The following is a 27848-nucleotide window of genomic DNA, read 5'->3' as shown; positions in this document are numbered from 1 at the left end:
AACACCCACAGGGAAGCCAGGCGGCCTAACTGGTAAGCTTCACCTTAACACATGGTTTTGGGGGCAGGTGTGAAGGTATTCTCTGCCCCAATGGTCTGAAGTATGGCTGTTTGGAATTGCCTTGTATCAGAAAATTTTAAGTACCATGACACCCTATTGGCTGTAGGGGTTGGACAGAAAATCTATAAATTTGCTTGCTTTACCCCCCTCTTTGTCTCTACCAACTGATAAAGGAGAATCTCACACACTATGAACTGAAAAGGACAACACAATGAAGAGCACAGCTCGGCAGCCATATTGAGACAGGCATGTGGCCTGTTCTGAAGAAAGATGACCAAAAATGAGGACTTAACTAGAGACATTTTAAGTAACTAACAAGTCTGTTTGTCACCTGAAACTACACATCACCATTTATCAGGCTGTTTGGTTGCCATATGGAAATGTACTTTGCATATTGTTAGTATTTATGAATATTATCAATCAATACACCTAATTGCTTGAGGTTATAAATGTAGAAGGAAAGGTGGGAAGAAGTTATATGGTACAAAACAGTGGTAAGTTTGTAAGATTTGAGGCATTCTCACAAATGATACATATTAATAATACAAAAGGGGAAACATGACAAAACAAGAGTTTAAACAAATTACTTCTTCAACTGTAGACTCTAGTTGTAAGGAAAACATCAGATAGAAATGTAATTGAGGTTAGCACATAGAGGACTTTCAAATCTCATCATTATTTGGAACGCATTACCAGAATCACCATTGTCAGACCACGTTAGGATGAATGTCCTGCTCAGGTGAAAAGCTGAAAGCTAAACAACAATTTGTTTTCAGTATAGTGATAGAAAAATTCTAAATTTAATGCTTACTCTTTTGAGAGGATGGAGGAAGCGAGCCCAATAAAATATTATACGGAATTTTAAGAGGCTCTAAAACGTCTTCCTTTGTGGAAAAATGTAAGTTCTCCTTCTTTTGTGGGATGAAAATGTTCTTCTCTTGTGGGGTGCTCTGATGGTGACTGTGAACCTAAATGAAAAAGAATAACTTGTTAGTTTTAGAGTGTGTCCAAAAGAAAAGACAAATATTAGATAAATGTTTACCAACAGGAAAAAGATGAGCAGACTCCTTGCACTTTTACATTGTATTTATTCTAAAGTTTGCTGACTTGTTGAAAGAAAACAGTGATTTCTGGAAGCTCCTCAAACCATGTAGAGAAGGATTATAAGAATTTTGTGGTTCTTAAAGCACATCAACTTGTGTTGAGAATTCAGTCAGTCAGCCAGAATCAAGGTACTGTAGGTGTACAGTGTTCATGCAATACAATATCTCATTTTCTTTAACCCCTAACTTCATCTGATTTGCAATAACGACAGACTTTTAATAACCAGTGTCTCCAGCTGCATCTTTTGAGCAAATCGTCTCTGCTCAGGTATTCACTCAGGGCAACAATGTCCTCACTCAGTCGCATTTTCTCCTTAAGAGGATAACAGACACAGGCATTGAACTCCGGTCTCTGGATTTCATAACCATCAATACTACTGTTATGCTAAAGGAGAACTTTATCATCACCAAAAATTTATAATCTAAGGCATCTCTTATACAGTAGTGGACTCTATTTCAACTTCTGTTACACTTGTCGCTACCATCACACTCCAACCTTCACCCCCTCGTCCTCCCTGAAACAACACTAATGTCAATGTCAATGTATTTATAAGGCAGATTTGGAACAACATCAGCTATGTTGCTACCAAAGTGGTTTACGTAGAACATACAATAAGCATAAAATAAAAATAAGCAGAATAAAATACAAGATGTATAGCGGCAAGATGTGAACTCAGACCTGTGGATTAAACAGCAGCCTGCTTTTCCATTCCACCAAAGGAATTAACGCTATGGCAGAAAAGGCAGCCATGTGATTCAGCAGCCTGAGCTCAATCGTACAGGGAGGATGTACGATTAGGAGAGGAGTATTTCTCTGAGTGAATTTCTGATCAAATGACATTTATTATTGTTATTTTCAACTGGTTGGAGACTCTGAACTAGCCTGGTATGTGTGTGAGAATTAGTAGTGAGTGTACCCTGGGATGGACTGGCACACTGGTTAGGACTGGGTCCTTTTTTGACCCCAATGCTGCAGGTATATATTCAAAACCATAAGGTGCATGAAAACACTTCATCTGATAGGTATTGGAAGAGAAGAGGCCTAGCAGCCGAGATTACAGGAAACATGTTGATTTGATTTTAATGGAGAATTTTAAATATAGTCTGAGATTTCTTATGAAAGATAAGCAGGCATTTGGAGATAAAGTAGTTATACTGCCTAATCGCAATTCTAGAAGGTGACGACATGTTTCATGTTGATTAGCACATCCTGTACATGTCTTGACAATGACTCAACTCTGAGTGTTTGCAATGAGCAGTTCCATTAAATGCATGGATGGACGAATGGATGTGTGTGGGTTGCATGGTGGCACAGTTTCTAGCTGCTTCATATCTCTAGAGACCTGGAACGCTCATGTTGTTTATACCATTTTCCACCTACATAAACAGCATGCATGCTGGATTAACTGGTAACTACAAACTGGTTGGGTCAGACTGACTGTGGATTTGTGAGTGATTTCCTTCCTAACATTCTAAATAGATGCTATTTCATTTAAATTATTCATCCAGTATTTCTTTGGAAATCAAGAGGAGTGCATTCAAGAGTAAAATGAAGACAAAGTTCTTTACAAAATGGTGAGGCTGGGTAGTTGATATGGCAAGCATGGCAACTTTAAACAATCTAGATGAGAAACTGGGTTGGCTTTCCTGAAAAAACAGTAAGGTCTCCTTATTTGTCAAACTTATATTTTATGTTTTTCATTTTTTCACATAAATTATTGTATATATTGTTCTGTACATTTTATTTAAGAGCTGTTTTTGCTTTCTTTTAATTACTACTGCTGTTACTATCATCTGTGCTATAATCTTGAAAGTCCTAAGGTGCTGTAAAAGAATGAATACTTTGAAAAGGTAGCAGCTTTACATACGTGCTAACTAAACAAACCTGTTTTTCCTGGTAAGGTTCACCATTGCAACAAGCTGAGCTGGACCAGGCTGACAGGGTCTCTCTTTTTCTCAGAACTTCCATTAACCCTTCCTGGTAGATATGCCCCAGGCAGTCAAGAGAGATAATCCCTCCACTGATTACACGCCTAAACTACCTCAACTGGTTTATCTCAATCCAGAGAAGCAGCAGATCTACTGTGAGTTCCTCCCAAATTGAGAAACTCCTCATCCTGTCAACACAAGCTTGAAACCGCAGGTGAGCAATGGGATGCAGGCTTAGCTTCCACCTCATCACTGTATTATTGTGATATTCCCCTCTACTTACCCTTTACCTAGGGGTAAGTGTACTCATCAGATTCATTAACGGCTTGATCTACTGTTGCACCTTAAGATGAACACACACATACATAGCTATACGCATAAACATAGACCCTAATCACAACAGTGGCCAATGAATGACAAACACTCAGCTGGTTAACCTCTGGCACTTTAAACCACACCAGTGCCTTAGGAATAACTCAGCCTGTCACTCTCTCAGCACTTCATGAGACTTACTTATTATTGGCACGAACAACATACAATGTTTTAAAGATATCTCAGATCTAAATATTACTTTTGGTCTACAAGAATACATTTAAACATAGAAAAGCTCAGTATTCTTAACTATAGGCCATTTATCAGCCAAGAATGGCTTACTTTATGTACTGTCCCCTACTTTTGGGTGGAGCTCTCACCCGCAGCCTTAATAAACCTTCCAGCACAGAGGTAATGGCAAACCTCCAGCTGCACCAGGTGCTCAAAGAAATGTACCTTATTACTTCAATCACTCTAGACATTAAGACAAAGCATAGAAAGTTAAAAGCAGCATGGTATTTATTACAGAAATAATAATAATACCACTGGAACAAAGAATAATAGAAAATAGGACTGTTAGTGAAGTCTGGATATATATAGTCTTTAGAAAAAGCTTACGAAAAAGTAAAGATGACAAGGATGAATGTCGCAGGCGGCTTGTGATGTAGCACTCGCAGTTATTCATTAGATGCTTTTCTGACAATCAGATAGAAACGGTTTCACATTGATGTTGCTCTGTTCTCTTCTGACGTCTTTGTCCCTTCTTCTTCCTCCCTCCTTCCTATATCGCTCCTCAGATGAGGCATATTTATTCTAAAATTCTGCCGGGGGATTTTGCAAGATGTTATTGTTAGATATTCTGATTGGCTGGCTGTCAATATGACGAATGAATTCACTGTCAGTTTTCCCAAACAATGAAACTTTTTTGATGTTGCCTGAGGTGTCACCATGTCTTCCTTTCCCAGGCTGTAAAATAATTTAGCTAATTTTGTCCCAGATGCCCAGGTTATAAACTAATCAAAAGGCTTCACCACCAGCATGTCTTCCTTTCTTTATTGGAACAGCTGTTTTAAAAGTGAGGTACAACTAGGAAGAGGATATTCTTTGATGCGTCCTAAACTTTTTTCATCTGTTGTTTTGTCTTGGACAAAATATAACAAAAATACAGAACAAAATATATAGATTTTGAACCCCACAACAATCGCCATCAGTAAAATGTTCATAAAACTGCCACAATAGATTTGTTGGTCAGGTTCCCAGTCGCCTCTTCCCTCACTAGTGAACAATATCCTGAGGTAATGAAACTCTTCCACTTTAGGCAGCTTCTCACCATTTTCTTCCAGGGAACAAGCTAGTATTTTCTAAAATAGGACTTTGACCTTTGATTTGGTGGCGTTTATTCTCATTTCACCTGCATCACACTCAGTTCCAAGCCATTCCAGTGTGCATTGGATATTGCAGTCTAAAGAGGTAAAGGGGACATCATCATCTAAAAACAGCAGAGATGCAGCTCTCAAGTTCCTAAACTAAGGTTGGGAGGATGCATTGATTTTACACCCACCATACGACGAAACCACCTGGATTGGTACCCAAGTGCAGCCGTGCAATGGATGACACCTCTGCCCCATACTGGAACAGTGCAAGGTTTTTTATTGCCACTAGTATTGATCCCAGAGTGCCTTGCAGAAGATACCATGGAGTACACAGTTCCAAATTAACAAATCACATGTGCACAGGATTGGAAAACTTCTATGACTCCACAAGTACAAGAGCAAACAGTTGGTCCACTGCTCCATAGCCTGGACAGAATCCATATTGCATCTCCTGAACGTAAGGTTCAAATGTCACTTTACTCACAGCAAATTGGTCTAAGTAGAGGGACAAGACAAATAAGATTCCATAAGTGACCCTCACAAACATTCTAAATGTATTGAAGAGAACTTCACAACCAACATAGATTCTGGGACCCACTCCTGGAGACTGGCCTGGGAATGTTGCTCACTAGCGAGTACTTTGTAGCTGACTGACCCACATAACCAGGTCGGGTTCAGCATACCCACAAGGCAAAGGGTTAATGCCAGCTAGATGACAGGCAAGAGCAGAATGGAATCAGGGATACTAGACCTTGGCAAGATCTTTGTCTCGGAACGTGTTAACCGTAGTTACATCATCAAATTCCCCTGAGCATCTTTACAAATTCCAAAGAAATTTGTTGTCTCCTGAAAGTCAGTCCCTTAATAAATAAAGGCGTTTCAAATTCTTATAAGCAGCAGCCTTTTTGAAATAACTGTAGTATAGCACATTTTTGGGTTATTTTCCTCCAAATTGTTTTACCACAGCATGATTCATATGTGTTTGGAGTAACTGGTATTCAAATCTTAGAAGCCGCACAAGTAAAGATTCGTGGAAAGTAAAAATGTGGACAAGTTGTAAGCTGCTGCAGCTGGCATGAGAATTAGCACGCCCAAATCTGAAGTCATCATCCAGAAAAGAGTGTTTTGTTCTCTAAGGAGTGGGCATCTAAACATAGAGAGTTGCTCACTGAAAAGGTGCATAAATAACCTTATGAGAAGTCAACACCATACGATTATATAAAAGGGATTCCATCATGAACCTGGAAAATAAACTACAAGGCAGTTGGTTTATCTTCTTAAACAGGTAAATTAATAAAACACAAAAGATAGCGCGTAAGGAAGACATGCAGTCATCTGCAGTGAATCTGCTGTGAGGTTTTAGGTGTAACAGTGACCAAATCGTGAATGTGTCTCATTGTTGGCTTCACCTTAAAGTTAAATTATTTTCTTGTTTCAAAGAAAATGGATGGATAGATGGGTTATGTAAGTGTAAGAAGCATTTCATAAGTATTTTGCTTTCTCCCGGTGTTGTTTTGTTTAAAAAAAAATGTAAAAAGCTTCCAACTTAACTTTTTTTTTGTTTTTTTTAAACTTACTGTAGTGGCCACTTTTGTGGTCAGTGGTGGTGCAGTCTGGTTACCTGAATATCAGATATCAGCTCCCTTGGAGTGGCCCTTATTATCTTTACATCCATGAGCCCCAATTCAACTTAAAGGTGAAATTGCCTTACGAAGCTCCCAAGTGGCCTGCCATCTTCTGGCACCTGACACCTGGGAGATCTTCATAGCATCTCTTTCACTTTGTCAGTCCTCACTCCCAGAAGGCATAGTGGGCCCTACTTCTATGGTGCTATTTACTAGCCTGGAAGCCTACTGGGTTTTTGCCAGTCCTCTCCCTCGACAGAGTCATGCACCCGTGTCTTATACTGGGTGACATATCTTCTAGCAAGTCACACCTTTCCTCTCCAGACTCAGCTCTCACTCTTATGCTCTATCACCTCCACTTATGTCACTTTTAGGGCGCAGAGTATGACAAGAATGACCACCTCCTGGCCTGTCTGCCCATACCAGTGTCCAGTGGTGCTCTTGGATTGCCAGTCTGTACCCACTTGCTTTTATTGCTTCTCTTGCAGACGTTTTGCTATGTCATGCTAGCAGTGCCCTTGTGCTGAGTACCCCATTTAGTACAGAGAAGTGTTTTTGTGTTCTGTTGCATGTTATTTTTGTTACATTTTCCTTTAGTAGTGTATATTTGAAACATATACAGCACTCTGTTCTTTTCACTGTCTAATAAAAAAGTGCTTTATCTACAAATGCATTAAACTCAACAGATTTGTTGTCCCTTTCCTATAATTTGGGGTTTTGAGAATAAAAATAAAGAACATTCTGAGGCTGCCTTTTTGAAGTTGGCCATTTACAAGTGCAATTTGTCTCAAATCTCTTTGCCATTTTAGACACCTAATGAAGAAGAAGAACAATGTTTTCTGTATAACATTGTCTATCTGTTACAAATATTAAGAGGTCTGCCATTAATTTCAGAGCTTTTTATGTTTGGATAAATTCTTCTGTATCTTGTGCCCACTTACCTTCTGCCAATGAAAGTCCACTGTCTGCTGCATGCTTGGTGTCTCCTCTAATGGAGAAGGTTTAATGTGAATATAGGTCAGCAGAATAACCAGGCCTAAAAACAGAGCTGCAATTGTTGACCGCCGGCAAAGCCATGCGATTACGAAACGGATGTTCTTGACCATTTTGTTGCTCTTGGTCAATTTTGCATCAAACTGAAAAAAAAAATATAAAGTGCATCAGAAATGTGTAACAAATAGAGGCCATACCCAATGTGCTGCTGTAATTCAGTTTAAACAACAAACGTGCATTATTAGGTCTTAGACAGACTGCTGCCTCTTAGCTCCAATTCTGACAGCGTAATTATCATTTTTCTCCTGAGTCTTCAGCTATTTCTCACATCCAAGAGATTGGCAACTCTAAATTGGCCTGCTGGGAGGAGTGTGGGTTTGCACCTGAGTGGATCCGCTCATAGATTTGAACCCCATCCAGGAATGATTCCAGCCTTTCACCTGATATTTATGGGATGGATTCAGCAAGTTCAGGAAATGAATGAATGAAAAGGACAAGAGCAATTAACTTCGTATCATGAAACTCATCAAAACAGACTTTTCTTCCCATGAATTCCCCCCAAAGAAACAGATACTTACTTCACCTTTAGAGTTGGAAATGGGGGCAGCTGACTCCCAACAACCCAAAAATACCTGGCAGGCTCAGGAATTAGCTGGATGTGTTCATAAAATTATTTAGTAGCTTCTGATTTTTCATATTTAGCACTGCTTAGTCTGTGAATGTTCTTTTACAAAAGTGAAATAACAATGCTACCTATGACTTGCTGTTTTGATGAGGACCTCCAAGAAGGTCTCTGCGCAGCCCATTTAAGAACATGTGTTACTTCTTAAAGGTTTTCTTGAAAAACAAAAATCCCATTTGTTAGGGAGGCCCGCAATATCACTTTCTCTGGATCAGGATTAAATCAAGGAAGGCATGGGATGAGGTCAACCCTAGGCATTTTGGGAGTACTGTGGACGATCGTTATCCAACTATTCACTCCATCATCTACACTTTGTTTGAAAAGGAAAAAGGAGCAGAAAGTTCAGGGTAGTTGGGAACTCAGGAGATTGAAGAGAGAAGACAGCAACCAGCAGTATTTGTGTTATAAGAAGGCAGGAAAGAAAAGCTGAACAGAGAAAGTTAAAAGGAAGGATGGGCTTTTCTGGATTGTTCTGAGATGTGCTCCATAAACCATGTAACACAGAGAAGGATGGGGCACTGTTTCTTATCAAATTTAAGCTCACAGTAAGACATTAAAACCTTCCAGCAACATAGAGTACTGATGGGCATTTTGAATTGACTTACTGAATCATTTCTTTTGAAGTGCATGTTTAAATGAATTGATTCTTTTGGTTTATTTGACTCATTTTTAGAATTAGACGCATCACAAATATACTGTATAATTTAACTCTTTCTTTTGTTGAAATTCAGGGCTAGAGGGCGGTAAGCCGCTTATAAATGGCCACAAAACTCATTGTTACATTTTAGTTTGACTTTCTTTGCTAGAAGGAAGGTTACCTTTGTGGAAGTGACCTCGATTCCTTGCATGTGTATGAATAGCGAAGAGCAAACAACCTTTAAAGTGGCATTGACATCTGGCAGAAGACCAAAGTGAAGGCACAGAGCAAAATATCCTGTGGACAATGTTTGCGTATTATCACTGAATCGGACTCCAACTTGCCAGACTCAGATTTTAATGCAAGTGATCTGGAGATCGAGATTGAAAACGCAAGTGATGTACTGTTATTGGCTGATCGTGTTGCTGAACATGTTCATGTAGCTGATGCACCTACGGCAATGTTCGTCTGGGAGGACCGCCACTTACGATGAAATGAGGAACAAACCTGATTGTGGTGCATTGCGACTGTCGTCACCATCCACCCACCACCAGCTAGGCAGCCATACCGCTGTGCATTCCTGCTGGATGTCAAGCCACCCCTGCGTCAGAGATGGTGAACATGTGGTGCCATGGCACGCAGCAACATACATTTTATGTTGATTTCTGTGTGAAACCGTTGCTCTGTGTGCATTTCAGAAAGCCGAGTTTTTTGGAAAAAATATTCAGCCTTCAAAGAGTTAATAATTAACGCATAAATTTGTTTTTATATGTTTATGTGTTCATAGGCATGCTCACCTGGGAACCATCTCCTGGGCTCCTTGAAGGCAACATCTCATATTGACCTAATGCCCCCACTTAGCCATTTTTGATTGTTAGGGTGAGACAAGTCTCTTTTCTGTTACTCCTTTCATGGGCCATTATGCCATCTATTTTTTGTTGTTTATTAGCAAATGGGGTAAACTGATTGGTACAGCAACCATTTTTTGGAGTAGACTGGTTTCTCTTCGGTCATGTGTACCATGTATATAAACATCTACGCGTGGAAGCGTGTGTGTCTGTCCGACCCAGAAGTGAGAGGTGGAGTCAGGTTAAGGGCTCCACCTCCGATGAAACAGAAATCTAAACGTCTATGTGTGGAGGTGTGTCTGTCTGTCCGGCTCAGAAGTGTGAGGCTACTAAAGCATGAAGGTCAGAAAGCCAGCAAGGCGGCCCCAAGTTACTGAGTCAGAAGAAGAAAGCAACTCTGTTGCCAAAGTAAAACAGCCGAGAAAAGAGAGAAACTCTTATGCAAGCGAGACGAGCACATCAGCAAAACGGTATCCCTTTTACTTTTCCTCCCGCCACTAATACACAAGCAAGGCGAGCATGCCGGCAAAATGAAACCTAGGAGAGAGATCCCCAGAGTAGTTTCTTTCAATTACTGGACATCTCTACATTTCAATTTTTTTTCTGATTATTTCAATAGCTTCTTGGACCCCCAGGCTTTTTACAGCACAGGCTTACACAGCTAGTGGATGTATAATTAAATATACATTTAACAAGGTGATAATTCTTGTGACATGGCATTATCCTGTTTCAGGACACAAAGCATGACAACACATTTAAATGCATAGTTAAAATAAGATTGCATTACAGTAAATGATAAGAGTGTGACTCGTTCTTGGGTAATGATTCAGTTTGAAGAATCAGATAAAGATACATGCATTGCACAGTCAATGCACCATCAAAAAAGTGTGCGCTGAGGCAAAGTTCAAAGCAATTAATTGTTAAAAATTAGAATGAGATTTTTATAGATTTTATAGATTTTTACAGCAGTGGTGCTGTAAGAATTATGTTTCTAGACTTCTCTAGCGCCTTCAACACAATCCTACCTCTGCTCCTTAGGGACAAGCTGACAGAGATGGGAGTAGATTCATACCTGGTGGCATGGATCGTGGACTATCTTAAAGACAGACCTCAGTATGTGCGTCTCAGAAACTGCACGTCTGACATTGTGGTCAGCAACACAGGAGCGCCACAGGGGACTGTACTTTCTCCGGTCCTGTTCAGCCTATATACATCGGACTTCCAATACAACTCGGAGTCCTACCACGTGCAAAAGTTCGCTGACGACACTGCTATCGTGGGCTGTGTCAGGAATGGGCAGGAGGAGGAGTATAGGGACCTAATCAAGGACTTTGTTAAATGGTGCGACTCAAACCACCTACACCTGAATACCAGCAAAACCAAGGAGCTGGTGGTGGATTTTAGGAGGCCCAGACCCCTCAAGGACCCCGCGATCATCAGAGGTGACTGTGTGCAGATGGTGCAGACCTATAAATACCTGGGAGTGCAACTGGATGATAAATTAGACTGGACTGCCAATACTGATGCTCTGTGTGAGAAAGGACAGAGCCGGTTATACTTCCTTAGAAGACTGGCGTCCTTCAACATCTGCAATAAGATGCTGCAGATGTTCTATCAGACGGTTGTGGCGACGCGGTGGTGTGCTGGGGAGGCAGCATTAATAAGAAGGACGCCTCACGCCTTGACAAACTGGTGAGGAAGGCAAGCTCTATTGTTGGCATGGAGCTGGACAGTCTGACATCCGTGGCAGAGCGACGGGCGTTGAGCAGGCTCCTATCAATTATGGAGAATCCACTGCATCCACTAAACAGTGTCATCTCTAGACAGAAGAGCAGCTTCAGCGACAGACTGCTGTCAATGTCCTGCTCCACTGACAGACTGAGAAGATCGTTCCTCCCCCACACTATGCGACTTTTCAATTCCACCCGGGGGGGTAAACGTTAACATTATATAAAGTTATTGTCTATTTTTTCCTGCATTGTTATCAATCTTTAATTCAATATTGTTTTTTGTATCAGTATGCTGCTGCTGGAGTATGTGAATATCCCTTTGGGATTAATAAAGTATCTATCTATCTATCTATCTATCTATCTATCTATCTATCTATCTATCTATCTATCTAAATAAGGTTCATTTTTGTATGACTAATTTGTACAAAGAAACATACACATATTAGTTTTGATATTGTTCATACACTAATCAAAAAAATTAGTGGTACACTGCATCATCACAATCTTAACACCAACTCGATGAAGCTTCTGGGATATCAGTCTGTCCAGTTAGGAAGCATAAGCAATTATGAATCAACTTAATCTGCTTTGGTGCAAATGAAAGTAACAACAGGCGCAACAGCAAGACAACCCCCAAAAAGGGAATGGTTTTGCAGGTGGTGACAACAGACAATTGCTCTCTCCTATCCTTCCTGACTGATTCTTCTCTAGTTTTTTGTTTTTCTAGTGTCCTTGTCATTACTGGTAGCATGAGGTGGTAACTGCGGCAGATTCAGGTTGCACAGGTAGTCCAGCTTTTCCAGGATGGCACATCCATATGTACTATGTCAACAAGGTTTGCTGTGTCTCCCAGCACTGTCTCAAGAGCGTGGAGGAGATCCCAGGAGATGGCTGTTACACAAGGAAAGCTGGACAGGGTTGGACAGAATCTGCTCCTTTGTAAGAGGAGGAACAGGAAGAGCACTGCCAGAGCCCTACAAAACTGTCTTCCATCTGGCTACTGGTGTGCATGTTTCTGACCAAACTGTCAAGAACAGACTCCATGAGGGTGGCATTAGGGACCAATGTCCTCTATTGGGACCTGTGCTCGCAGCCCATCACCATGCAGCTTGATTGGAGATTTGCTGGAGAATAACACAATTGCCAGCTCTGCCACCAGTGCTCCATTCTCTTCACATGTAACAGTAGGTTCACACTGAACACATGTGACAGATGAGAAAGAGTCTAGAGACTCCGTGGTGAACATTTCACAACATGCAACATCATGCAGCATTACCAGTTTGGTGGTGGGGCAGCGATGGTCTGGGGAGTTATAACCTTGGAGGATCACACAGACCTCCATGTGCTAGGCAACGATACCCTGACTGCTTTTAAATAACGGGATGAAATCTTCAGAGCTACTGTCAGACCTTGCGCTGGTGCAGTGAGCCCTGGGCTCCTCCTAGTGCAGAACAATACCCAGCTTCATGTGGTCAGGGTATGTTCCTGGCAGTTTCTGGATGACAAAGACATTGATGCCATTGATTGGTTCAACGTTCCCCAGACCTGAATCCAACTGAGAACCTCTGGGACGTTAGGTATCGATGCATATGACATTGCTAAGTATCATCACAGACAGTCCAGGAGCTCACTGATGTCCTGATCCAGGTTTGGGAGGAGATCCCCCAGGACACCATACACCGTCTCATCAGGAGCATGCCCAGATGTTGTCAGGAATGCATACAGGAATGTGGATGCCATACACACTGTTGAGTTACATAATGAGTTGCCATGATGAAATTCACGCAAGTTGGATCAGCCTGTGATTTCAATTTTTGACTTTGATTTTCGATGTGATGTTGAATCCAGCCCTCAGTGGGTTGGTGATTTTGGTTTCCATTGACCGTTGCTTCATCATTATGTTCTCAACAAATTTCACAGCATTACTCAGCAAAGATTTTTCACTTGACTATTTTGTTTATCAGGCTCCGTTGCATGATTTAAGTGTTCCCTTAATTTTTTGAGCAGTGTATATTCAATTTAAACCAATTAAAATAATGAATCATATAAAAATTAACAATTAAAATATTCTTATATAAATGTGGTGTTACTGTAATATACTTGTGTGATGAATGACAGAATCATTATTTTTCCATGGTATGCAAGGGCAGGATATTACAAGTGCTGTTCATTTTTCAAAATGTTCACAGTGGGGTAATTCAAAAAAACAAAGTTACCTTCTTTAAAGAACACTTCCTTGTTCTACCTGTTGATATTCAGAGTTTGGGATCAAGAGTTTAACAAGAAGAGTAGCTGAATGAGCAAGGCATACATGCAAGACCTAAGAAGAATCATTTTTACTTTGAGAACATATTCTTCTTCTTCTTTCGGCTGCTCCCATTAGGGGTTGCCACAGCGGATCATCTTCTTCCATATCTTTCTGTCCTCTGCATCTTGTTCTGTTACACCCATCAGCTGCATGTCCTCTCTCACCACATCCATAAACCTTCTCTTAGGCCAGCATTTCTCATCCTTTAAATATTTGCGACCTCAGTTTTCATAACAGTTTTAATCGTGCCCCCCTAATGTTTTTTTGAAAGGATCCCACTAATACCAATTTGTTCTTTTTAAATTAATGATATATCATAGATGCATATTTTATTATACCTACTTAACTTTTATCGACATTTATCTAACTCTATATTTATTTTTTCTAGTATCAGAATGTAGTTTAAGTTAATTTGTTTTGGTTTCAATAGATGTATTTTTCATATTTTCAATTCTTGTTTTCTTTTTTTCACATGTTCATGCCCCCCTTTTGTTACTTCGCGCACCCCTAGGGGGCCCCGCCCCACAGGTTGAGAACCACTGTCTTAGGCCTTCCTCTTTTCCTTTTGCCTGGCAGCTCTATCTTTAACATCCTTCTCCCAATACACTTAGCATCTCTCCTCTGCACAAGTCCAAACCAACGCAATCTCGCCTCTCATTCCTAATCCTGGCCGTCCTTGCCACACCCAATGCAAATCTTAACATCTTTAACTCTACCACCTCCCGTTTGGTGGCCTATTTTTTGGTCAGTGCTACCGTCTCCAAACCATATAACATAGCTGGTCTCACTAATGTCTTGTAGACCTTCCTTTTCACTCTTGTTGATAACCGTCTGTCACAAATTATTCCTGACACTCTTCTCCACCCATTCCACCCTGCCTGCACTCTCTTTTTCACCTCTCTTGCACACTCTCCATTACTCTGTATTGTTGATCCCAAGTAATTAAACTCATCCTCCTTCACCAACTCTACTCCTTGCATCCTTACCATTCTGCTTACCTCCCTCTCATTTACACACATGTATTCTGTCTTGTTCCTACTGACCTTCATTCCTCTCCTCTCTAGAGCATATCTCCACCTCTCCAGGGTCTGCTCAACCTGCTCCCTACTATCGCTACAGATCATAATGTCATCAGCAAACATCATAATCCACGTGGACTCCTGTCTAATCTCGTCTGTCAACCTGTCCATCACCATTGCAAATAAGAAAGGGCTCAGAGCCGATTCCTTATGTAATCCCACCTCCATGTTGAATGCATCCATCTCTCCTACCGCAGACCTCACCACTGTCTCAGTTTCCTCATTCATATGCTGTACAACTCTTATGTACTTCTCTGCCACTCCCGACTTCCTCATACAATGCCACAACTCCCATCTACATTATGGCAGAACAATCTGAACCTGCCTCCAATACACCTGGCCTTAATCTCCTTCCATCTGTCCCTTGCACGTACAATAAATCGGCTTTGAGAACACATTCCTTTAGGTAAATGTATTTAATGTCAAGTGTACATAGTACAATGAAATTCTTGCTTGTTTGTCTCCCACAGATTAATGCGGAAGAACATGAGCAAACTTGAAATGCTAAAACTACTGCTTGTAACATTCTCAAAACCAGATTTCAACCATGCTTAAATATGTGAATCACCTGCCATTTATTTTAAAATTAAACTTACAAAATTTTTTACATTAAATTTTTACAGAAACTTTCTCCCCAAAACAAAGAATGAAGCTTTTGTTGCTTCCATACTAGTGGCAGTAATTTAATACTGTGACGTGTAGTGGACTGTGATGGAGCAGAATGGTTGGCATATTTTAAGCAATGAGGCTGGCTTATGCTAGGGAATGAGTGGCAGAAGGAAAGATTTAAGTTCCAGGTAGCTGGGAAGTCAGAAGATTGAAGACAGAAGGCAGCACCCAGCAGTATTTGTGTTATAAGAAGGGAGGAAACATATACTGAACAGAGCAGGTTAAAAGTGAAGCAGTGCCTTTCTTTATGGTCCTCAGATGTGCTCCATAAGCCAAGGAGCAGATCCAAGGATAGGGCACGGTAAAGCATTAAAACCTTCCAGCAACATGGACACCTGTGTGGCTTTGTCACACTGGTTATTACAATACCTTCAATGGGTAAGAAATATGACATAATGTGAAATACAACATCAGGCAATATATGCAGAAAAAACTGTCATACTGCTGAGAAGCCCTACAACCTGTGATAAAATGGGTCCTTGAATCAAACACTAATGGTTCTGGATTCCCTTGGAGATTTAACAGTGTAGTTTTTAAAGATACTAAAGAATGCTGCCACACCTGAAGTACTGCACATGACCCGTCACACACGTAAAGCTCTTATGGTGTTGACAAACTGCCATGCTGGTCTTGGAGATGATAATCTATTAACTCTACTAACCAGAACAAAAATAACTTTTCATTAGATTTCTTTCAAGCATACCAGGCACTCCCAATACTGTATTTGCACTTTAAAATGAACCAAATATTTTGAGAGAGATTTAAAACAAATAGTGAGCCATGCATCAAATACAGTATACAATGAGTGACTGTTAGAAAGACAAATTTGTGAAGTTTAAATACAAGGAATGTAGGACACTTTCCATTTGCACCGCCTGAGAACAGAAAATTTCTCTGTACCTTTTTGCACTCTGTTGCATTGGGAAATGGACAAGTTTGAGAAGTATGAAAAGCCTACATATGAAGAAATGGCAGTGTCCATAGGTAAAGACTAACAATACAAGGTGACAGCTTCCTAGAACCAGGATGATATCAGCTCAGCTGGTCCAAAGGAGTTGGAGTCATGAAGAGAGTAAGACACTTCTTGTCTAGGCTTACCGAGAAGAGTACCCTTTGAACAGACACAGCTGTGCTCCCCGATGCCCTTGAGTGAGATGATCACATTTTAGGTGGGCACGTGGAGTAAGAGGTTGGACATTTTACTTAGAAACATAAAGATGAGAGCTTCCTGGAAAGTAAGTAAAAGAAACAAACTCCTCATGGTATATATCATAGGTTCTCTGAATGTCATTCTCATTCTTATATTTATCCATCCACATTCTGAAGTAGGTGACCTCAAGAGGGTCATCAGGAAAAGACCAACCCTGGATAAACAGTCAGATCCAATCACACACAGGTTAGTGTTCCTAGTCCACCTAAAGTGACACCCGGGAGTGCAGTGCTTTCCAAGCCCAGTTCCAGGGAATCCAAGTGGTTGCATTTTTTTTCTTTTTTTCCACCCAGTTTCACAATCACTGAGTTATTTTACCCCCAGCTGATATATTTGATAAATAAACTGGTCTCTGTTTCCTCTTTTTCTGCATTTACAAAAAGAGAAGCAGCGTGTGATGATGTTAATATTTCTAAATTTATTATGAAAGTAAACCTTATGTTATTGCTCTTTTCAAAACACAGAATACGAGAATTTAAAAAAATCAAGTGTTTCTCTCAAAATGTTTATGTTTAAGAAATATGAACTGCAATTAGCCATAAAGACTCCACAACCAATAACTAACGATCAGGACATCAGTTGGTGCAGGTTTTACACTAATTCACTTGAAATCTGCTATCTGTGACAGCCACTTCAGCCACCTCAAGCCAATGTGGGCTCAGTTTTAACTCCCTGACATTGTAGAATGCTGTTAGAAACCTGACATTTTATGTACAGTACATGTAATTACATTTTGAATCTTTTTGCTTAGTGTTATTGTCCAAAGCGGCTCACAAAAGAGGTCAACATAATCAAGTAACATCAGTCTGGGGGACTGTTTGGGAAACAAGTGTTACAGGACCAAGTTTCAAAATCGATCACCACAAGTGAAGAGCTTAGAACAAAAATAGGATTGATTATTACAAGTCCTGACAACTAATAATCATTAAACAGAAATTCACCAAACAAGAGTCTTCTTAAAACACTGAGGGTGTCAGAGTTTCGAATGTTCGTGGGCAGCTCATTTCAGATGAATAGAGTGTCACGCACGTGCGCTTAGGGAGCCGCGGAATGACCCAAGACGTAATGTGCAACCTCATGCCAAACGGGAATGGTGGGACACTAACCTCTCTTTTTTGTTTTCCCAGAAAGAAGGAAGTGTCGCCACCCTGACTCAAGTCTATGACCACGCCTACTCAGTTACTCCTAGTCCTTCCCTCTGATGACATCATGGCTCCCAGCATCCAGTTCGCCGACAATTCCCAGCATTCCTCTGGCACTTCCGGCCCCCCTCTATAAATACCCCCATTTTGCCATTTTTCTTTGTCTTGTGTTGAATGTCTTGTGATTCCCTGGACCTACTTGTACCCTGTTTTTGAAGAGTGTACAGTATATGGGGCCGGAAAACCCCAAACCTTTTTTGTCTCTCTTGTTATCTTTTTACAAGAGTTTGGATGTTGTTCATCACCAGGCCAGAAAGGGTGAGGAGGAGCATCGGACCTCATAAGTGTCTCCATATATATACGTGGTGACCCAATGACTTTTCAGTAATCAAGCATCAAGGATCTGAACTTAAGATGTGCTGCCATAGAGTGCCAATGTAGTGATCTGAAAAGAAGCGTGTCATGTGTTCACCTCAGCTGGTTGAACACCAGATTCATTCTATTATGATTGCTATTTTTGAATGAAAAACATAGCAGATAGATATTCAAAAACATTCTTGTGTTAAAAATGGATATGTTTGATAAATTTTAAGTCTTTGATTCCACCATTGTACCAATGCCCTGTAGACTCCATTTTAAAGTACAAGGACAGAGACAATATTGTTTATAATTTAATAAGAAAGAAGTCACAATTTTCTATGGCAAACAAATGGTTATCAATAAAGTAATCTTAACTTGAATAATGCCAAACTTATCCTTTAATGGTCTATAACTTTTCAACATTTGTTGTGGCCTTTGAGTCTGGATAGCCTTCAGGTGTATGCCTGTTTGTTAAGTTCTACAGCTGCTTCGTAAGAAGGAAAAGGTCAAACTGACACTGGAGTTGCAGGAATCAGCAGACCGGCCAGCATGGAGTGCTAACACTCAGGTCCAAACAGGTCACAGATAGAGTGCAGATGAGCTTGTCAACCAGGCAATTGTCAGACTGAGCCATCACTAAAGGATTCAGCCAGGAAGAAATCATCTATTGAGGTAACACCAAGCTGTGATCCTCAAGAAAGCAGAAGACAGAGATGATGGTATCAGACATTGTCCACAATGAAAGAGGACCAGTAGACATTCAAAGCAACTGGGAAGTGTCAGCAGAGCTGCTGGGCAACTTCGGAGGATATAAATAACAGAGCCTTTGGCCGGAATGACATATGGAAGATACCGCTGACCAGATTCAGCTTCCTGATCAACCTGTGCCAGATTCATGGCTCTGAAGCAAAATACTCCATCTGCAATACTTCAAATGCAAGAATCCATCAGATTCTTTTGAGCTGCTGGACCGATGAAGTGTTGTGAAAGATAACAGAGGTTCAAGATATTATTTAAGTGCTCTGATTTTATTTTGGATTATTTATTTAGTTATTAAAGAATTGCACTGCACTTTCTTGGACACAATTTTGATTGCTGTGGAATAAAACACACACAGCACCTGCACCAGTCTTGTTTGTGTCCTCATTGTGCAAGTCCATCCTCAGTTTCATGACTATCAGTGCCCTGGGAATAAAAATATGCCAGGCTGTGGGAAACCCAGGGCATCACAGGGGCCAGAAAGGGAAAAAAAATCCTTGTCCCTGCAATTGACTGGTCTATGAGAATAAATATAAACTGGCAGCTTTAGTTTCCTATTCCCACTTTTATTAACCATGCCAACGCCATATTCAGCAACAGAGCACTCATTATAATCAGGTTGACTATCCTGTGGTAGAAAGGGGTAGAAGAAGTCCATGAGAGGAAAAGCCAGAAATGGTCAGAGCTGAAGGCTGATTGACTGGAGGCAGAATGGATGCCATCCATCTACACAAGTGAGGTCAAGGCTCTGTGAGAACATTCATCCAACCGATACTAAGAGGGGGTTGGTTTGACAGGATCAAAGCTAAAGAAGACATTGAAGGAGTTGGTTGAGGAGGAAGACAAGGCACAGTTCTTGTTCTGGCTAAGAAGGAGAGATAACACCTGGGGAACACAAATTTGTGAGAATAAAAAAGGACTTCGCAAGTAGAGCTAGAGAGACTGGCTGGTGTCCTCACAGACATCTTCAACACATCTCTGAGCCAGTCGTCAGTCCCAGCATGCTTCAAGTTGACCACCATCATACCAGTGCCGAAGAAGTCATCAGTGACATGCCTGAATGACTACCGACCAGTTGCACTCACGCCAGTCATCATGAAGTGCTTCGAAAGATTAGTCATGTCACACATAAAGACTAATCTCCCTGCCTCCCTTGACCCTCTTCAGTTTGCATATCGCTCAAACAGGTCAACTGAGGATGCCATATGCTCTGCCCTTCACCTCTCCCTGACACATCTGGATAAAAAAAGACACATATGTCAGGATGCTATTCATAGACTTTAGCTCTGCCTTCAACACAATCATCCCTCCAAAGCTGGTTGTAAAACTGAGCAGGTTGGGCCTGAACACCACCCTCTGCAATTGGATCCTGGACTTCTTGACAGAGAGGCCCCAGTCAGTTCGGATGGGCTACAACACTTCCAGCATCATCACACTGAGCACTGGAGCACCACAGGGCTGCATGCTTAGTCCACTGCTGTTCACCCTGCTGACTCACGACTGCACAGCCACGCACAACACCAACCACATCATCAAGTTTACAGATGATATGACGGTGCTGGGACTGATATGCAGGGATGATGAAACAGCATACAGAGATGAGGTGGAACGGCTGTCCACATGGTGTGAAAACAACAATCTATCTCTCAATGTCGACAAGACAAAAGAGATAATCGTGGACTTCAGAAAATCACATCCTGCCCACATCCCACTCAGCATCAACAGTTTAGATGTGGAGACTGTTAGGAGTACCAAGTTCCTCGGTGTGCACATAACTGAGGAACTTACGTGGACACATAACACCTCATCACTAATCAAGAAACCCCAGAAGAGACTACACTTCCTGAGGCGGCTGAAGCGAGCAAGTCTTCCCCCTTCCATCCTCACCATGTTCTACAGAGGCACCATTGAGAGTGTTCTAACTAGCTGCATCACTGTCTGGTATGGCAACTGCAACATATCTGACCGCAAGCGCCTGCAAAGGATAGTGAAGACAGCAGAGAACATTATTGGGGTGCCTCTCCCTTCACTACAGGACATATTTTACAAACGCAGTGTTCGCAAGGCCTGCAGCATTGTGCAGGACCCCTTACACCCCTCACATGGACTTTTCACACTTCTGCTATCCAAGAGAAGATACTGCAGCATCAAAGCCAGATCTGCCAGGGTGCAGGAGAGTTTTTATCCCCAAGTTGTTAGACTCCTTAACACCAGGCTGGCCCCTGGGACCTTCCACACTGCCTCAACCACCTCTAAAAACAGAACTTTTATACATGCGAGCCACTTTCCTGCAAAGACGAGTGTGCATGTAGAGAAGAACTGAAAATCTCATACTGACCTTTAAGTATTTTGACACTCTTGTTATCCTTCTGCTGTGAAACATTCTGACCTGTCATTGTTTACACGTCTTAAACAACTATTATCTATTATCTATATCCATTATTTATTATTTATTATATTACATATCTTACACATCAATATTGCTGCTAATTCTTTGTCCTATCTTTGCACAATGTCTTGTCTTGTTTATGTTTTAATTTTTAATTAACTTTTAAACTTTAAATTTTAATTCTATTTTTAATTTATTTATTGCACGTCATGTTGTTACACTGTGGACCCTCAGCTTCTCAATTTCGTCTGTCTGTATACTTGTATATGGTTGAGATGACAATAAAGTTCACTTTGACTTTGACTTTTTGGTAGTCTTGGAGACAGAATAACATCTGGAAGAAAGTGATCCTGAAGCCAACTGTAGTGAGGGTGCCACTGCCCCGCCACCAGAAGATGTCCCAGGATTAAAAGGGAAAAGCCTCAGTGAGGGTGGCTGCCAGGTGACAATCCTGAAAGCAACAGGCAACAATGCCCAACATGAACCCATGCCCAGGTTTCTTCCCACAATTCAAAGACAAGCAAGTTAGGCAAACTGCTACTGCTGTATTTATCCTGATGTGAGTTTGTGCGTGAGTGTGTTCACCTTGGTGCCCTGTCCAGAGAGTGTTCCTGCCTTGTGCCCATTGCTTGCTTGGGATAGTCAGGATTGGAAGATGAATGGATGGATGGATGGATGGATGGATGGATGGATGGATGGATGGATGTTTAAAGTCGGGGTGCCACAGCAGTTCTAGTGTCCTGGCTTCAGACCGCATACCCCTACATTCTCCATGTGTAGTTTGCATGGTCTATCCAGGTCGGTTTTCCTCCCACATAAAGCAAACACGTGCAGATCAGGGTAACTGGCTATTCCAAACTGGCCGTGAGTGGGCCTTGATCAGATGAAATCATTGAATATGTTTGTCTACAAAATGCCTTTCATTTTATTGTACATAACAATTTTATGTTTATATATTTGTTCAAAGAGAAGGGAACTATACAAGAACTCAACAAGTTCATTACTTTGAATTTTATGTAAGAACTGGATCTAATTTTTGCAATCTTTACGGCCACTTGCTTCCAAGGATGACATTCAGAAAGAACATATGAAAGTTGTCTATGACTGGGCACAACGTGCAGTACATCAGAAATACACCCATCTCATATTGACAGGATGGCATTTTTATTGTTCTTTTGAAAAGAAGACAAACGAGTGCACATCAGCCTCAAGCAAGAGGAGCTTACCTGGAGCGTGTCGCTTGTGTGTCCCTGCCCGTCTGTCTCTTTACTCTGCTATGCTCTTGGGAATGTTGAGGGGAGTCACATGGCCCAGGTGTTGATTGTCTCACTGGTGGGATTTGTGCACTCAGAAGAGGAGGAAGGGCACTGCTTATCATCACCAAAGACAAGCTAAGGAGACACAAGGGGAAAAAATGCATCTGGTAAATGTGAAAGGCACTTGATCGGTGCCCAGTTTTGACTTAATGTTTGGGTGGTTCAAAGAATGACACAAATATTAGAAGAATGTCACTTAACACTCACAGACATTATGCTCTATTGTTAGAAACAAAGTCAAATTTAATCACGTGGCAAACTAAAAAGGGCTTTACAAGAATAAAACCAAACAGCAGATTAAGAAGCAAGAATGGAATATGAAAGGAAACACATAACCAAACAAAATGCTTACAAGACTGAGCATACCATTACAAAAGCTTTCAAACTTAAAATGGCCCATTAATGCATCTTAAAAGCAAGCATACAAAAATGCATTTTTAGTGGAGATTTTAAAGTATCAGTCGTGGCAGCTGGGGTTATGAAGAGGGGCAGGCTATCCATAGGCCTGTGGCCCACTAGAGCAGAGACACAGCCACCCCTGAACTTCAAACGTGTCCTCGGAACAGACAGAAATGATTCAGTTAGAAGACCTGAGAGACGGAGAAAATGAGTAAGCAAAGTGGAGGTCATCAGGATAAAGCAGAGCTGGCCCGTGTAAAGCTTTAAACACAATATAATATTAAAATCCACCCTGTACCTCACAGAGAGCCAGAGAAGAGAAGCCAGCACACGTGAAATTAGATCTCTTCATTTGGTGCCAGCCAAAACTCATGTGGCGGCATTTTGGATTAACTGTAGGCGCAACAGTCAGGGATGAGTGGTAAACATGGAGGGGATTAACTGTACACAAGTCTAAGTGGGATGAAACTAAAGTATTAATAAGCTTTTGCAAATCGTTTAAAGACAGAAATGGCTTAAACTTTTATCAGATATGAAATTGGAGTCAAAAGTGACACCACAGTTTCAGACCAAAGACCTGACGTGTGAGGTTAACAGATCTATGCTCTTGATGACACAATTAACGGAAGTTGGAAGGCCCCAAAAAGAATAAACTCTGCTTATGATTTGTTTATTTGGATAAAACTGGATCCAATCCAACAATTAATATCCTCAAGGCAGTTAAAAAGAACAGAGAGAGGAGCCTTATCATCAGATTTCAGAGGTTGGCAGATTGGAGTATCAACTGTGTAACAGTGATATGGTATGATTTACTTGTTTAGAATACAGCAAAGTGGCAAAGTATGCAAAAAAAAAAAAAAAAACTGGACCAGGAACAGACCCTTGAGGTACCCCACTGGTAACAGGGGCTGTGGAAGATGACAAGTGATCAGTATTGACACGGCCCCCTGATGCCAGCTCAGTTCTCAGAATGTCATGATCAGCCATGTCGAAGGCAGCACTGAAGTATGTCCTCTGATCTGTGAAGTTTATTTCATGGTATCTGAAACTCTAACTATCGGCCACATCAGAAACCATCCCCACTAGGCAAGCCAGCCGACAGAGAAAGAAACTGATATTGCCAGGCAAGCAAACTGATGAAAAGAAGAAGAACAACAAACAACTGGTCACAGCTCAGGCAGGCAATTAAAGGAGAGGAGGATGTCCAGTTGTCTACTGGTCAATTTATGGTGAAGTGACTGTGTACTATTTTCTGTGCATGCTAAGCCAGCACAAAAATACACCCATGTTTGGAGACTGCATGCTCGAGTTTCAGGAACCTTGAACGGTACAGAATGAATAAAAACTCAGACATTGCTCTGAACATGGAAGCTCACCTATGGATGACGACGATGCCTGTACCTCAATGGCTTCCTCACTGCCAAAGATAATGAACCCTATTTCCTAGGACCCCACTCCAGTTCTGAGCTTTGTCAAGAGCTTCCGTCGAGTTATTATTATTTGCAGTGTAAGCCAACATGAAACAAAGCTAAGTGATTCTTTGTCTTCTGTAGCCTAACACGGCCGCTGTGTTGCAGGAGAGGGATACGGTAATCCCTCCTCCATCGCGGGGGTTGCGTTCCAGAGCCACCCGCGAAATAAGAAAATCTGCGAAGTAGAAACCATATGTTTATATGGTTATTTTTATATATTTTAAGTCCTTATAAACTCTCCCACACGGTTTATAAATATTCCCCGTACAGTTATACAGCATAAACCCTTTATATTCTCTTAGTTATTAGGTAAGATTCGTTGAAATTATGTATGTAAACACAGTTTATATACTACTCACAAACATATGTATCATATATCATTGAGGAGTTTTATTTCATACGTAATACAGTTTTAAACATATTGTAATTGAGTAGGTAATATAAAAATACGTGAAAAATCTATAACATGTAAATGCTGTACATAAAACCAAAATGTTATTTTAAAGATACTGTAGAGCATCTCCAATATCACATTTGTTACAGCCATTACGATAGATGGGCCACCGGCAATAAATACCAACAATGCAAGGAAAAAATTGTATAAAATGTGTGCACAGTTACAATAAACATACATACATGTACTAAGTACGTAGAAAAATAGTTTTGGGTACTCACCAACTTGTCAGATAACGATGACATTTACTGCACTGTCACAGCTGTTCTAAAGGAGCCTCTTCAGGCGACTGTGTAGCACCGCCGTCGTCTTCTTCCACTGAAGGCGTACTAGGCAGTGTTTTGCGTGTAAGGAACATCGTGATGGGCAGTTGCTGGCGCTGCTTTTTCATTTGTGTAAAGAGGTTCCTATACACTTTCGTGGTGCCATCAAGAGCATTTTTAAATTGCAAAGCACAAATCATTTGCGGGTCCCATTCTTCAACTGATGTCTGGAGATCTTTTGCCATTCGTAGAATGGTCGCGAGACGCTCGAGAGTTAGCACAGCACCCAGGAGCTTAACCACGTGCTCTGATTGGGTAGCTTCTCAGCCATCCGCCAATAGCGTCCCGTGTTTGAATTCAAATGCGTCCCTTGTTTGAATTCAAATGGACAAATCAACTGAGGAAGCACATGTACTGTAGACCGCAGACATCCGCGAAGCAGTGAAAAATCCGCGATATATATTCACATGCTTACATTTAAAATCCGCGATAGAGTGAAGCCGTGAAAGACGAAGCGCGATATAGTGAGGGAACACTGTACTGTCATTTATTTTATATCTATATAGATTCTGGTTAAGTAACTCACTGCAGTTACTAACGGACCCATTTCCAGGGAGCATATGCCCACTGCTGGATACAAGCACTCATACATACAGTAGCACTGAATCAGCTGCTAGCCACACAATATTTGTCAGAGGGCACATTCAGCACCATGAAATGGTCTGAATCAAGAATGAGGCCTATAAAGAGATCTAAAAAGATCTAAAAAGGGATGCAATTGAGATAGAACAACTTTTTCAAAGATTCTGGAAAGATGTGGTAATTTAGAGATGGGATAAGAGCTCAAGGTGAGCAGATGTTGAACTATTCTGTGTTTAAAACAAGATCCAACAGAACCTATTATTAAAGAAACAGTTATAATAGACAAAACACTGAAGCAGATTACGGTATGTCAAATACTTCTTTAGAGAAATGAGCATTCACAGTAAGTACGACATTAGACGTTAAGGATCTGGCTAAAAGAAGTGGGAAAGTCAAGGCGCTCTGTGAAGGAGGGTGCAGAAATGCCTGAACCACAAAAAACAAACGATTATGTTGCAAGAGACCTAATAACAATTAGTCAATGGTAAAAATGGACTCTCATGGGGATCACTGCTGGGGCTGCTGCTCTTTTTAATGTTTATAAATTACCTGGATAAGAATATAAATAGCAAGATGATTAATTTTGCAGATGATACCACACTAGGTGGAATGGCTGATAATCTAAAATGAGTCAAATCATGACAGAAAGACATGGACAGAAGATGTTTTGTGCATTTTTAATGTAAAGACATGTGACATATTCCACATGGGAAGAACATCATATTAGATTTCAATATGAAGGGGCAGGTCTGGAACTTCAAAGTCCCCCTTGTAAGAAGGACCTAGGAGTCATAATCTATACCCAGCCAGTGTACAGAAATACTTAAGAAGGTTAATAGTATATGAGGTTATATCTGTAACAAGGTATACACAGTACAAGTCAAGGATAGTTATTCATAAGCTATTTAACAAGCTGGACTTCATTTTGGTCTCCGAGCTACAAAAAAAAAAGACATAGCAGCACAAGAGAAAGTCTGGAGAAGAGCAACTAGGCCGATTCTAGGACAGCAGAGAGTGTGAGCTATGAGGTAAGTTTAAAGAAGTTGAACCTTTTCAGTTTAAGCAAACAGAGATTAGGAGGTGACATGATTGAAGTGTTTAAATTATGATGGGAATTAGTCCGGTGGATCCCAGATTTTACTGTAAAATGAGATCAGTCAGAACATGTATATACTCGAATATAAGCCGAGTTTTTCAGCACCCAAATTGTGCTGAAAAACGTCACCCTCGGCTTATATTCAAGTCAGATCCCACTGCCCCTGCCAACCTGACAGAAAGCTGGAGTGTACGGTGCACGCACGCGAGAGAAAGAGATACCATATTGTTTTTGTTGATCCTCTTCTCCACTTACAGAGCTAGTTTACCATTTTTCTTTGAAATAAATACTCAAAAACATTTAACCTATTGATGCCTCAATTAATGTATGGTAATTTTATTGGTATTTATTTTGATTATTGAAACTTACCAGTAGCTGCTGCATTTCCCACCCTAGGCTTATACTCGAGTCAATACGTTTTTCCAGTTTTTGTAGGTAATATTAGGTACCTTGGCTTATATTCGGGTTGGCTTATACTCGAGTATATACGGTAAATTTTGTATAAACATCCATAACATTTTTCTTCACACAAATGACAATAGACATATGGAATACGCTACCAAGTGTTGTAGTAGGACTTTAGAGTCCTTGAAAACTCGACTTGAAATTATTCTGAAGAAATTAAGTGAATTAAATAAGAGATAATGGCTGAAAATGACTAAACACAACAGTGTGTGTGCCAAACATGGTGCATTGTAAGCAGAAGGAAGAAGGCCAGACATTATATTTTCAGTTTTAATAACGAAAAAATATAGGTTTGTGGCAGTTACTGGATCAGATTAACATTGTGTTCTCAGTGTCTTAATTCCTGATATTTGAGCAGACCGTTGCTTGGAATGTCACTGGATGTCTTTCTTCCTTCTCCTTTCTGCTTTAGTTCAGGCCTGACTGAGAGAATGAGTAGAATTGCTAAGACATAGCTGCATTTTTGTGTTTCATTTTCTTATTTTTAGAGGTGTTATACTATTCAAAATGTCTAAATAATTCAAATTGAAGCG

The 27848-nt window shown here is 40.8% G+C and overlaps 1 protein-coding gene across 1 annotated transcript in view; it reads right to left on the bottom strand.

The window, feature by feature from the left end:
• Nucleotides 1-27848, bottom strand: part of LOC114645974 (alpha-1,6-mannosyl-glycoprotein 4-beta-N-acetylglucosaminyltransferase-like) — a 53337-nt gene that overhangs the window by 11701 nt on the left and 13788 nt on the right. The window contains exons 2-4 of the mRNA XM_028793919.2: nucleotides 22435-22599; nucleotides 7344-7538; nucleotides 872-1028 (exon numbers count right to left, since the gene is read on the bottom strand). Of these exons, the coding sequence (XP_028649752.2) occupies nucleotides 872-1028; nucleotides 7344-7508 (322 nt within the window). The 5' untranslated portion in view covers nucleotides 7509-7538; nucleotides 22435-22599. The remainder of the gene's footprint in view (nucleotides 1-871; nucleotides 1029-7343; nucleotides 7539-22434; nucleotides 22600-27848) is intronic.

Source organism: Erpetoichthys calabaricus, chromosome 2 (genome assembly GCF_900747795.2).
Source record: "Erpetoichthys calabaricus chromosome 2, fErpCal1.3, whole genome shotgun sequence".
NCBI lineage: Eukaryota > Metazoa > Chordata > Cladistia > Polypteriformes > Polypteridae > Erpetoichthys > Erpetoichthys calabaricus.
The sequence above is the reverse complement of the archived record's forward strand: the minus strand, read 5'-3'. Positions and strand labels throughout refer to the sequence as shown.